Source organism: Tachysurus fulvidraco, chromosome 13, assembly GCF_022655615.1.
Source record: "Tachysurus fulvidraco isolate hzauxx_2018 chromosome 13, HZAU_PFXX_2.0, whole genome shotgun sequence".
NCBI classification, from domain to species: Eukaryota; Metazoa; Chordata; class Actinopteri; order Siluriformes; family Bagridae; genus Tachysurus; species Tachysurus fulvidraco.
The window spans coordinates 25,263,090-25,275,640 of NC_062530.1; the positions used below are offsets into that span (position 1 = coordinate 25,263,090).

The window sequence follows — 12,551 nt, forward strand, 5'->3', positions numbered from 1 at the left end:
CATACAGTAAGTGGAATCTGAATTTGGTTGAATTTGGTAAATGAAACCATAACAAACATTTAAGAGTGATTTATTTAAAGGAGATTATAAACATTTAAAATTATTTACATTACAGTATTTATAAACCTGTTTCTGTAATGGTGCATATGGGTTCACTGAAAAGATTTATTAGTTTTATTTTTCTTGTTCCTGTAGTTTGAGCCTCCGTGAATTTCAAAATGCACAAACAATGGTATTTGCTATTGAGGAAATCAACAACAGAACTGATATACTTCCTGGTTTAAAATTGGGATATCGAATCTATGATTCCTGTGGATCAGTAGAAATAACTACAAGAGCCTCATTGTCTTTAGTTAATGAAAATGAGAAAAAATTATCTGTAGTGTCTTGCTCCAAACCTGATACAGTTCAAGCAATCATAGGACAAACATCCTCCAGCCCATCTATTGCCATGTCTGCAACTGTGGGACCTTTGCACATACCTGTGGTAAGACCTTTTTTGTGTCTTCTACTAATGAATAAATTACAATAAAAAATTCTACTAATTTATTGTAAATCAAAAACATTCATGATAATTAAAGTTAAGTAAATTACAGGTTATTAATTCTTTGTATTGCAGGTCAGTCACTTTGCAACATGTGCATGCTTAAGTGACAAAAAGAAATATCCATCGTTCTTCAGAACTGTTCCCAGTGATTATTACCAGAGCAGAGCTTTAGCTAAGCTGGTCAAGCATTTTGGATGGACATGGGTAGGGGCTGTATGCAGTAATAACGACTATGGAAACAATGGCTTAAATGAATTCATTATTGCAGCCAAAGAAATGGGAGTCTGTGTTGAGTATTCCAAAGCCTTCTTTCGAACAGATCCCAGAGAAAAGATTTTGAAACTAGTTGAGATTATGAAGGCCTCAACCTCCAAAGTCATTGTAGCTTTTGTTGCATACAGTGACTTTGGTTTTCTTCTAAAGGAAATGGCCTTACAGAACATGACTGGGTTTCAGTGGATTGGAAGTGAGTCCTGGATCTCTGATATGAACACACCCAATGCTGAATGGCAACGTATTCTGAAAGGATCAATGGGATTTGCTATACCAAAAGCTGAAATTGACGGCTTAGGGGAATTTCTGACTAAGCTTAATCCCGCTACTGATGCAGATATTTTTAAAGAGCTATGGGGAACAATATTTGATTGCAAGCTTCCGCAACAAGTGAATGGTGAAATAAAACATATCTGCAAAGGCAATGAAAGTCTCAGTCAAGTTCAAAACCTTTATACAGATGTTTCAGAGTTACGAGGTGCAAATAATGTTTACAAGGCTGTTTATGCTGTGGCCTATGCTTTACATAACACATATGGCTGTTCAAAGTTAAAGAGTGGAAAAGAAGGTTTTATTACATGTGCAAACATGACAGATAATAAAACATGGCAGGTGAGTGTAACAATATATCCTTGTGAAAATCATATTCTTTTATTTGTTGCTGAAGTGTTTGGAATGCTTTATTTAGGTAGTGAATGAGTTGAAGAAACTCAGATTTACTAGTGCAACTGGAGAGGAAGTATACTTTGATGAAAATGGAGACCCTGCAGCAAGGTATGAACTGCTGAACTGGCAACAAGACAAAGATGGTAAAGCAGTATCTGTGAAAGTGGGCTTCTACGATGGGTCTTTGCAAGAACATCGGCAGTTGTCATTTAACAAAATCAGTATAGCCTGGGCCCACGACAAACAAGAGGTTAACAATTATATCTATACATTAGGATAATATGTATAATGAGTAATTTATGGAGTTGTTATCAAAACTATACACAGTTTAAAATTTGGTTTTAGGTGCCAATCTCTGTATGTAGTCTCAGTTGTTCCCTGGGCACCAGGAAGGCTGTACAGAAAGGAAGGCCCATCTGCTGTTTTGACTGTATACCATGTGCAGAGGGAGAAATCAGTAATATAACAGGTATAATTAATAAGACCAAGAAATATTTCAATATTTTTTAGTTTTTTTAAAAGTTGAACTGCAAATAACCTCAAATTATATAAATTTTTCCCCTTTCAATTGTATTACAAAAAATAGAAATGCAATTACCTAAATGGTTTAATTAAGTGATATTTGTTTTCTCTTCCTTAGATTCTATATCTTGCATCAAGTGCCCTCCTGAACTGTGGTCTAATGACAAGAAAGATACCTGTACCTTGAAGTTGGTGGAATTCCTGTCATTTGAGGAATTAATGGGAATCATTCTTGCATCATTTTCTTTGTTAGGAGTAACTTTAACTATCTACATTGCTGTAATTTTCTTCAAACACAAGGACACACCAATTGTTAGAGCAAATAATTCTGAACTGAGCTTCTTGTTGCTCTTCTCACTCTGTCTGTGTTTCGTATGTTCACTTACTTTCATTGGTCAGCCCTCTGAGTGGTCCTGTATGCTGCGTCACACAGCGTTTGGGATCACCTTTGTCCTCTGTATCTCCTGTGTTCTGGGGAAAACTGTAGTGGTGTTAATGGCCTTCAGGGCTACACTTCCAGGCAGTAATGTAATGAAATGGTTTGGGCCTCTACAGCAGAGACTCAGTGTACTTGCCTTCACTCTTGTACAGGTCATTATTTGTGTACTTTGGTTAACATTATCTCCTCCTTTTCCCTACAAGAATATGAACTACTACAAGGAAAAGATTATATTAGAATGTCATGTAGGCTCAGTTATAGGTTTCTGGGCTGTGCTGGGTTATATAGGACTTTTGGCTCTTTTATGTTTTATCTTGGCTTTTCTGGCCCGGAAGTTGCCTGACAATTTCAATGAAGCCAAATTCATCACATTCAGCATACTTATATTCTGTGCAGTTTGGATCACTTTTATTCCTGCTTATGTCAGCTCTCCTGGAAAATTCACTGTAGCGGTAGAGATATTTGCTATTTTAGCATCAAGCTTTGGTTTACTATTTTGTATATTTGTTCCAAAGTGTTATATAATCATTATGAAACCAGATAAGAATACAAAGAAGCATATGATGAGTAAAGCACCCGTGAATTGAATTTAGCTCTGCAAATCTTTACCAAAAATAAGATGTTTTTAAATTGTGAACATATGTAAAGAACATGTTCTAATATTAATTAAAGTTTTTAAAATGCAATAGCATAAGATGTACAGTATTTCAATATTTTTGGTAAATAAACTGGTATACTTTGTCTGACTTTGCAGTACCATTCCAATATGCTTAGTAAAGAGTGCAAAAAGAATGGTCACTTAACCAGCATATGTTTTCCGATATATTTTGAGACAGTTTTTCCTAAAATATAATTGTACTGTATATAAATTATAATTCCATAATCTGTGAAAAAGAATAGATCTTAAGTCACACACTTGATACATATTTGTAAGTAAATTGTTAAAGGCCTATCATCAATAAAACTTTCTCTATCCATGCAGAGTAAGCGACTGTTTTTCTACCCTTGCGGTTAAATATTATGGTATGGAAAACTGGCAGAATGCAAGGTATCTATTTGTGGCAAACTCAGTGGTTTGATGGCTCTTTTTTTGTTTATTATGTAATTTCAGCAGAAACCTGCAAAAAACTTGAACAAAATCATGAAATATTACTTCTGGGTTGCTTCTGTTTGTTACAGGCAGAAGGTTAACACACAATGTGATTTTTTTCCTTTAAGTCATGTGCAATCTATGCATGTTAAGATCAGTGCACCTACCATAGGAATGATAGAGACATTTAGCATGACAGGGTTACCTACAGGATACCATAAAACGTTCATTAAAAAAGGTTATTATCAAGATAAGACCCAATATGGACTAAATGAGAAAGCTAGAGAATTTGGCCAATCCATTGTAGATTTTTATTTATAGACATGTACTGTATAATTTGGTGCATGCCCTACTCTATACATCTACTACTCTAACATTATACTCAATATCATTCTTAGTACATAAACAAAAATATTATCTGGTATTTTAACAGGTATTATATAAAATGCAAATTAATGAAGTAGTACATATGCATAAGTAAACACCACACCTTGACGTCTAGGTATTGTGGGAGTTAAAAAGATTATATAAAAGCTTAGAGGTCTAGGTGCATTGGTAGGAATGAGAATGAGTTTCTTGCACACATGGCTTCTATTCACTCAGGTGAGAGCAGCTTATCCTCCCTGCAGCATCCAAGGATTGCCCAATCCTCCTCAACTCAGTAAAGATGGGGATATACTGATTAACTATGAACCTGTCCTTGGGGCCTCCTTGGGAAGGAACCCTCTGGACTCATGCTTTCTGTGTGGTTCCAGGTGACTGAGGACTTCCTGCAGACTATGCTTTCCTTCCTGGGACCTCTCTGTGGTCTTGGAGGGACTGCTGGAAGCCCCCTATGAGCCCATGGAGTCAGACTCTGATTAGTTTCTGACCCTGAAGGAGGCTATGCTCTTAGCTTTGGCCTTCCTCAAAGAGTGGGAGATTTCAGGCCCTGTCGATTGCCCCCGCCTGCCCTGAATTTTTCCTTGCATGTCCAAGGCTTTCCAGCACCAAAGGACAGGATATGTGCCCAAGGTGCCCATAGATAATTATCTACATAACATTCCCTGATTTTTTTCTGAAGCAAGTGTCTGAAGGAAGATGTCTGGCATGCCTGGCAAGAGAGCTTGACCTGAGACATTTACTTTCTATGCAACACAAGGCTGCATCATAGCTTTATGCTGTGGAAATCCGAGTACCAATGTAATCAAACTGAAGAAGAATGCTTCCAGGCAAGGAGATGTGTCAAGAACAATTGCTGACAGCAAACTGGACTCAATCACCCACAACGGACCTGGGATAATACGGTCAATGCCATGTCCAAAACATCACTAGACCAACACATCGTCCTAAATATACACTAGATTTAATTATGTCAGCAGAATAGATGTCACTGATATAGATATCATACCTCAAAGTGATGACATCACAGATAATTACCTCATACTGTACGAACTACCTGTAGAACAGGCTAACTGTACGTCACCACGTTATTGACTTGGTAGAACTATTTTTCTGACCACTAAAGACAAATAACCTGCCTAATCTGTCTCAGTTTACTATACCCTTAAACAAAATAATCCAGATGTAATGACTAAATGCATATAACTACTAACTCGTCTTTCAACATGTTACAATCGTTTAAGCTCTCTGAGATCACAAAATGCAGGACTTCTGTTAGTTCCCAGAATATCAAAATTTACTAAAGGTGGTAGGGCATTTTTTGGAATAGCTTTTCTGATAGTGTTCGAGAATCAGACAGACTTTCCCAGTTTGAAGGTAGATTAAAAACCTCTAAAAATCTCTTTAGTCAGCCATACACAATACTTCCCATAATCTTGTGCTCTAGTACATGCACATTAACAACTAGTGCTTGCTTGTATTATTGTATGAACAGCATCTATGCTAATTCCTCTCCACTGATTCTTTCTTTCTACCCATCCCGAGGCATCCAGAAATTGTACCAGATCCAATTGTCATTCATGTCTTGAACATTTGGACCTTCACTTAGATGAGGCCAACCATGTGAGGATCCTGAGACATCTAGAGATTTACCAGCTCCAGTTGGATATACTAAAAGGAGATGCCAACTACATGTGGTCCTCGAGGACAACAACCTCCTCATCAATACAACATTTCTTGGACTGTATATTTATAATCACACTCTCCAGTGTCACACAAATGAAGGCACTATACAAATAAATTTGAATTTGAATTTACTTGGACACACCCTAAGTGGGCCTGTCCCTTGGGGACTTGAGTTCACAAGAGTCAAGAGAAGGGGCGTGAGCTGCCTCCTTCTGAGGAGTGTCAAAGTCAGCCACAATGGCCATCTGCTTATGGGCCTATGGGAGCTTGGATCTGGGCAGGAATGACTGGTAGAAATCCCCGGGTGCAGCAAGGGATCAGTTCCTTAAATACTACCAGCTGGCATTTAGCCTCCTGGTACCTGTCAACAACTATACTATTGGCATCATCAAACAAAATTAAGGCTTTCCCTAGGAAGGCTTTGTCTTTGATTCCCATCAGATTGAGGCACATGTGCCGCTCAGTGAAGACCATGGCTGCCATTGAATGGTCAATGGTTCATGCAGACTCCTTGGTAGCACAGCGGGATACCACCACTGTGTCTGGATTTAATCCCTCTGGTTTGTCCAGGTCTATTTGCCATCCCAAGCAAAGCTGACATGACTCTGCATGGTTTGGGGGCAGGGCGGGTTTCCACAATGAAGTAGATGAAAAAAGATAGCAAGTGTGTCTTCCACCACCAGCAATGCTCCTGTGCCTGTGATTGTGAAGCTACAATACGATTGAATAAGTTTAGGCAGCAGGGGAATGAAAACAAGCCAAGTATGGATTTTATCAAGTTCTTAACACCTCAGTGTGGAGAGCAGGGAAAACGGGAGATTGCAGTGAGGCGGTTGCATGCAGGCCAAAGTAAATAAACGGGAATATCCATATTTTTAAAGAAAGAGTCAAGCTGTACATGTAACTGTCTTCTGAACAATTCCCAGACCATAGTATGAGCATCTGTTAAGACGGTCAAGCAATTATGTGTAACATCGCATGTGCCTTTCAGGCAAACCTGCGGCCTCCAGCACGCCTATTTATAGGCACTCAGTCACATAGCTGTAAGTGTCACGATTGAAGCACCTGCCTCGTCTCCCGAGCACCAACACAGAGAACCGTCTCCTGAGTATTAGCCATTTAGAGGTTTCCTATTTCCCATGCTATATAAGCTGAACTTGAACTTTACCCCAGTGCAAAGTCTCGATCAGCCATTGCGATCATTCTGAGCATTTACCTGTTTGTCTCTAGTTCCGGTTTTGCTACTCTGTTTTTGTCTTTTGATTTATTGATTGTTTGCCTCCTGCCATGACCTTCTGCCTGTATTTCTGACTACGATTTTTGACTCCACTACGTTATTGTGTTTGCCGTCCCTGACCTTTGCCTGTTGCTTACAAGATTGTTCAATAAAGCTGCAAATGGATCATCAGCCTTACGATGCATCATTACAGTAAGGGCCCGAATTTCGGCGCTCGGCATGCGGACATAGTCTGTGCCAGAATATTACCAGAGCAGTAATACGTATCAGAGCACATAGTGCTCTGAGAGGTAATATATACACTGATAGGAGTTAGAAAAATAATGTTTTTCAATGAGTTTCATGGTGGTAACCTGTATCGGAGTGCAAGTCGCTCAGAGGGGTAATTTCCAGTAGAGCAAGGAGTCAACACTGTGCTCTTCCTCAACTGTCTCTTCCGTGCCTGCCTGGTGTAGCGGTAGAGCTTCAGTCACACAATTCGGGGAGCTTAGCTTCCACATCACAAGCATTTCACCTTCCCTTATTATTATTTTGGTTCATATATATTTACAGTCACAAGCTAACCCCATGCATTTTCCCCTTATTTATATTTGCAGCAATTTAAACCTATCCTGTCATCATTCCCTATCCAGCCACACACATTCTCTACTGTATCTGCTCGGACACATGTCCGATTTCCTATCCACTACTGGAGTGGAACTGGAATCCTGCCTATAACAATATGATTTATTTGACAAATTGAATTTGACAAATTGACAGTTATTGTTTGTCTGTGTCTTCACACAAGAGTTACAGGCAGAAGATTACAAGACTGCAAAGATAATGTCACTTTTCCTTTCCCGAGTGGCATGCATTTTAGACACTTTAGGTTCAAGTGCTAATATGGGACTGATAGGGACATTTGACATGTGAGAGGGTTTCCCTTATTTAATGACCTTGACCTACCCTACAAATCTTACTACAGATATAATTGGAATATTAAAGTGGCATTTTAGCAGGTATTATGGAAAATGCTAATTAATTAGCTAATACATATGCATAAGGAAACAGTACAACTTGATATGTAGGATGTGGGATTTAAAAAGGATTATATAAAAGTCTAGAGGTCTAGTTGGTTTGGGAGGGATGAGAATGAGTTTCTTGCACACATGGCTTCTGTTCACTCAGGTGAGAGCAGCTGATCCTCCCTGCAGCATCCTTGGACTGCCCAATCCTCCTCAACTCAGTAAAGATGGGGATATACTGATTGGTGGAATCTTTTCCTTCCATAGCAAATGGGAGCAGCCAGCTCAAACTTTCATATCAGGACCCAAAAAAGGAGAATGCACACATTCAAGGTGAGGAGATATTAAGATAATTTCAATTAGGTTATATTAAATACATATACAAAATTGATTCCTGTTGTGAATTGTACTTACAGTATTTTCTGAATTTAACTCATTTACTGAATTTTCCAAATTTGATTTTTTGATACAGTTTGAACCTAAAAGAATTTCAAAGTGCACAAACAATGGTCTTTGCAATTGAAGAAATCAACAACAGAAGTGATATTCTTCCTGGCATCAATTTGGGTTATAAAATCTATGATGCATGTGTATCAGTTGAAATAACCACAAGAGCTGCCTTATCCCTAGTCAATGGTCATGGAGAAAATACAACTTCAGTTCACTGCTCCAAACCTGACACTGTTCAAGCAATTATAGGACAATCATCATCTACCCCGACAATTGCCATCTCGACTACAGTGGGACCTTTGCAGATTCCAGTGGTAAATCCTATGTCTAATTTAAATTTGCATTATCTATAAATCTGCATGTATTATCTAAAGTATATATTTAAATCAATGGCATTTATTACAGGTTAGTCACATTGCATCATGTGCATGCCTGAGTGATAGAAAAAAACACCCATCTTTCTTCAGAACGATTCCAAGTGATTACTATCAAAGCAGAGCTTTGGCAAAGCTCGTCAAACATTTTGGATGGACCTGGGTGGGGGCCGTGTGCAGTGATAATGACTATGGGAATAATGGCATAAGTGCATTTATCAGTGCTGCCAAAGAAGAGGGGATCTGTATTGAGTATTCCAAAGCATTTATTAAGACAGACTCCAGAGACAAAATTCTCAATGTAGTTGAAATGATCAAGGCTTCAACCTCCAAAGTGATTGTTGCTTTTGTTGTATACTCTGATTTTGGTTTTCTTCTGAGGGAAATGGTCTTGCAGAACATGACTGGGTTTCAGTGGATTGGAAGTGAGTCCTGGATCTCTGATTTAAACACTTCCAAAGCTGAATGGAAAAATATTCTGAAAGGTTCTGTAGGTTTTGCTATCCCAAACACTAAAATCAATGGCCTAGGGTCTTTTCTGAGTAAGCTTAATCCAATGTCTGATGTAGCTATTTACAAAGAGTTGTGGGAGACCATATTTGATTGTAAGTTTCCCACAGAAGACAATACTGAGCTTAAACGATTGTGCAAGGGCAATGAAAGTCTCAGTCATGTTCAAAACATTTATACAGATGTATCAGACTTGCGAGTTGCAAATAATGTTTACAAGGCTGTGTATGCTGTGGCTTATGCCCTACATAACAGTTATGGATGTTCAGAGATGGACAGTGGATCAGAAGGTGCTCAGGTGTGTACAATCCTAGCAGAACACCAGCAAACCTGGAAGGTAAGCACAACAAAATACACTGGTGGAAAATATGTACTTGTGTGCTTAAATAAAACATACTGTATGAAACACTTCCTTTAGATAGTGAATGAGTTGAAGAAAATCCATTTCATGACTACAACAGGAGAGGATGTATTCTTTGATGAGAATGGAGACCCAGCAGCACGTTATGATGTGCTGAACTGGCAGCAAGGTAACGACGGTAAAACAGTATTTGTTAAAGTGGGCTTCTATGATGCCTCTCTGCAAACACACCTTCAGCTGTCACTTAACAACAACAGTATAGTCTGGGCCCACAACAAAGCAGAGGTAAATAAATATATATATGCCATTATAAAATGTTTATAGAAATTTTGTATTGTATATTCATGAATACAGCATTTTATTATTAAATATAAGAAATAATGATTTTAGGGAAATAATAAATATATGCACTTTGTAATGTTTTGCAGGTGCCAGTCTCTGTATGTAGTCCAAGTTGCCCCCCAGGTACCAGGAAGGCTGTACAGAAAGGAAAGCCAATCTGCTGTTTTGACTGTATACCATGTGCAGAGGGAGAAATCAGTAATATAACAGGTATAATGTATAGTATATTTGTTTAGTAAAGCACACATTAACAGAAAGATATAATGCAGTATGCATGGAAAATTGATATTCATCTTCTCTTCTTTAGATGCTATATCTTGCATCAAGTGCCCACCTGAACTGTGGTCGAATGAGAAGAGAAATAACTGTATCTTAAAGCTCGTGGAATTCCTGTCATATGAGGAGATAATGGGAATCATTCTTGTATCATTTTCTTTATTAGGCGTTTTGTTCACTATCTGCATTGCAATAACTTTTTTTAAACACAAGGACACACCAATTGTTAGAGCAAATAATTCTGAGCTGAGCTTCCTGCTGCTCTTTTCTCTGACTCTGTGTTTCCTCTGTTCACTTACATTCATTGGTCAGCCCTCTGAGTGGTCCTGTATGCTGCGTCACACAGCGTTTGGAATCACCTTTGTCCTATGTATCTCCTGTGTTCTGGGGAAAACAGTAGTGGTGTTAATGGCCTTCAGGGCTACACTTCCAGGAAGTAATATCATGAAATGGTTTGGGCCTCTACAGCAGAGACTCAGTGTACTCGCCTTCACTCTTGTACAGGTCATTATTTGTGTACTTTGGTTAACAATATCTCCTCCTTTTCCCTACAAAAATATGAAATACTACAAGGAAAAGATTATATTAGAATGTCATGTAGGCTCAGTTATAGGTTTCTGGGCTGTGCTGGGTTATATAGGACTTTTGGCTCTTTTATGTTTTATCTTGGCTTTTCTGGCCCGGAAGTTGCCTGACAATTTCAATGAAGCCAAATTCATCACATTCAGCATACTTATATTCTGTGCTGTTTGGATCACATTTATTCCTGCTTATGTCAGCTCTCCTGGAAAATTCACTGTAGCTGTAGAGATATTTGCCATTTTAGCATCAAGCTTTGGTTTACTCTTCTGCATATTTGTTCCAAAGTGTTATATAATCATACTGAAACCAGAAAAGAATACAAAAAAGCAAATGATGGGTAAAGCATCTGTGAATTGAATTTAGCTGTCCAGATCTTCACCAATACAAATATCTGATTAAATTAAGTAACATATGTAAAGAACTACAAGAGCTACAATGTACAGTAATGAGTGCACAGTTTGTTTAACAGTCTAAATTTGCTGTCACTAATTGTTTTCACGGTTTTGGCAAACTTGTTGTAGCCTGCACCATCTCTATGTAGAGCAACAATAATTTTTTTAGATCCTCAGAGTTTTCTTTGCCATGAGGTGCCATGTTGAACTTTCAGTAACCAGTATGAGAGAGTGAGAGAAATTACATGAAATTTAACGCAACTGCTCCCTTTTCACACCTGAGACCTTGTACCACTAACAAGTCACATGACACCGGTGAGAGAAAATGGTTAATTGGGCCCAATTTGGACATTTTTACTTAGGGGTGTACTCACTTTTGAGTACAAAATGTCTAACTGGCAAAATGTCTAACTGGCAAGCAGTTTAGACATTAATAGCTGTGTGTTGATTTATTTCGAAGTCCAGCTAATGTACTGTTATACAAGCTGTACACTCACTACTTTACTTTGAGGCGAAGTGTAATTTCTTCTGTGTTGTCACATGAAAAGATATAATAAAATATGTACAAAAATGTGAGGGGTGTAATCACTTGTGAGATACTGTAAAGTGCAATATTTTAACTGTCTTTATAGTACTACAGTACATGGTTAGTAGTGAGTGCCAGATGTATGGTGACATTATTAATGTATGTTTTCACATATATGTTTTAAGCTGTTTTCCCTCAAAAGTTGTATCATTTCAATTATTTTCTGTAATCTGTTTTCTGTAATTTAATAGATCCTAAGAAACATACTGCACACACATTTCTCAGTTCAATGTCAAAAGCCTATTACCAATAAAAGTAAATGTTCCTAAGCGGTATAAGGGACTATTTATCAATGCTTGTGGTGTAACATTAAGGTATGGAAAATTGGCAAAATGCAAAATATTTATGACAAATTGAGCAGGTTAACTCTGTCCAAAAATATGCCAGAGAATCGGATTTTCTTTTCGGGATTTAATTTCAGCTGTAGCCTGTAATAAACTAGCACAAAATCAAATTATTACTCCTCAGTCAGAGCCGGTCCTGACCTCCCTTGGGCCATGAACAAAATTCTGCTAAGGGGCCCTCCTACCTAACCCGTGAGCCATGTAAACCATTTGCCACACATTCACAATTGCACTGGCAGCACAGCTCAGCTAATTTAGCTAGTCTGATAGAGACTAGAGACAGAATCACATAAACTTAACTTTACTGTTATATGCTCTTGCTGACATCAAACTTGAAGAGAACACAAGTTTACCTGATTGCTGTTCTTTCTCGCATTTAGATATATAGATAGATAGATAGATAGATAGATAGATAGATAGATAGATAGATAGATAGATAGATAGATAGATAGATAGAAACAACTTTATTATCATTGCATAGTACAGATA

The 12,551-nt window shown here is 38.1% G+C and overlaps 2 protein-coding genes across 2 annotated transcripts; both read left to right on the top strand.

The window, feature by feature from the left end:
• Positions 1-202: 202 nt before the first annotated feature.
• Positions 203-4,376, top strand: LOC113652562 (extracellular calcium-sensing receptor-like). The gene is made up of 6 exons (XM_047822815.1): positions 203-487; positions 620-1,432; positions 1,509-1,736; positions 1,832-1,955; positions 2,127-3,025; positions 4,293-4,376. The coding sequence occupies exons 1-6, from the start codon at positions 230-232 to the stop codon at positions 4,374-4,376; spliced, it is 2,406 nt and encodes an 801-aa protein (XP_047678771.1). The 5' UTR covers positions 203-229.
• Positions 4,377-8,035: 3,659 nt separating this feature from the next.
• Positions 8,036-11,097, top strand: LOC113652645 (extracellular calcium-sensing receptor-like). The gene is made up of 6 exons (XM_027161850.2): positions 8,036-8,178; positions 8,318-8,609; positions 8,701-9,516; positions 9,598-9,825; positions 9,969-10,092; positions 10,190-11,097. Exons 2-6 carry the CDS (start codon positions 8,352-8,354, stop codon positions 11,095-11,097), a joined length of 2,334 nt encoding a protein of 777 aa, XP_027017651.2. The 5' UTR covers positions 8,036-8,178; positions 8,318-8,351.
• Positions 11,098-12,551: the final 1,454 nt, after the last annotated feature.

Bases quoted from the DNA above. Each gene is read 5' to 3' on its own strand.
- LOC113652562 (XM_047822815.1), top strand. From the start codon at position 230: ATGGTATTTGCTATTGAGGAAATCAACAACAGAACTGATATACTTCCT. The intron at 488-619 runs GTAAGACCTTTT...TTTGTATTGCAG, and splicing joins GACCTTTGCACATACCTGTG to GTCAGTCACTTTGCAACATG. The intron at 3,026-4,292 runs GTGAATTGAATT...GTGTGGTTCCAG, and splicing joins ATATGATGAGTAAAGCACCC to GTGACTGAGGACTTCCTGCA.
- LOC113652645 (XM_027161850.2), top strand. From the start codon at position 8,352: ATGGTCTTTGCAATTGAAGAAATCAACAACAGAAGTGATATTCTTCCT. The intron at 9,826-9,968 runs GTAAATAAATAT...AATGTTTTGCAG, and splicing joins GGGCCCACAACAAAGCAGAG to GTGCCAGTCTCTGTATGTAG. The intron at 10,093-10,189 runs GTATAATGTATA...TCTCTTCTTTAG, and splicing joins AGAAATCAGTAATATAACAG to ATGCTATATCTTGCATCAAG.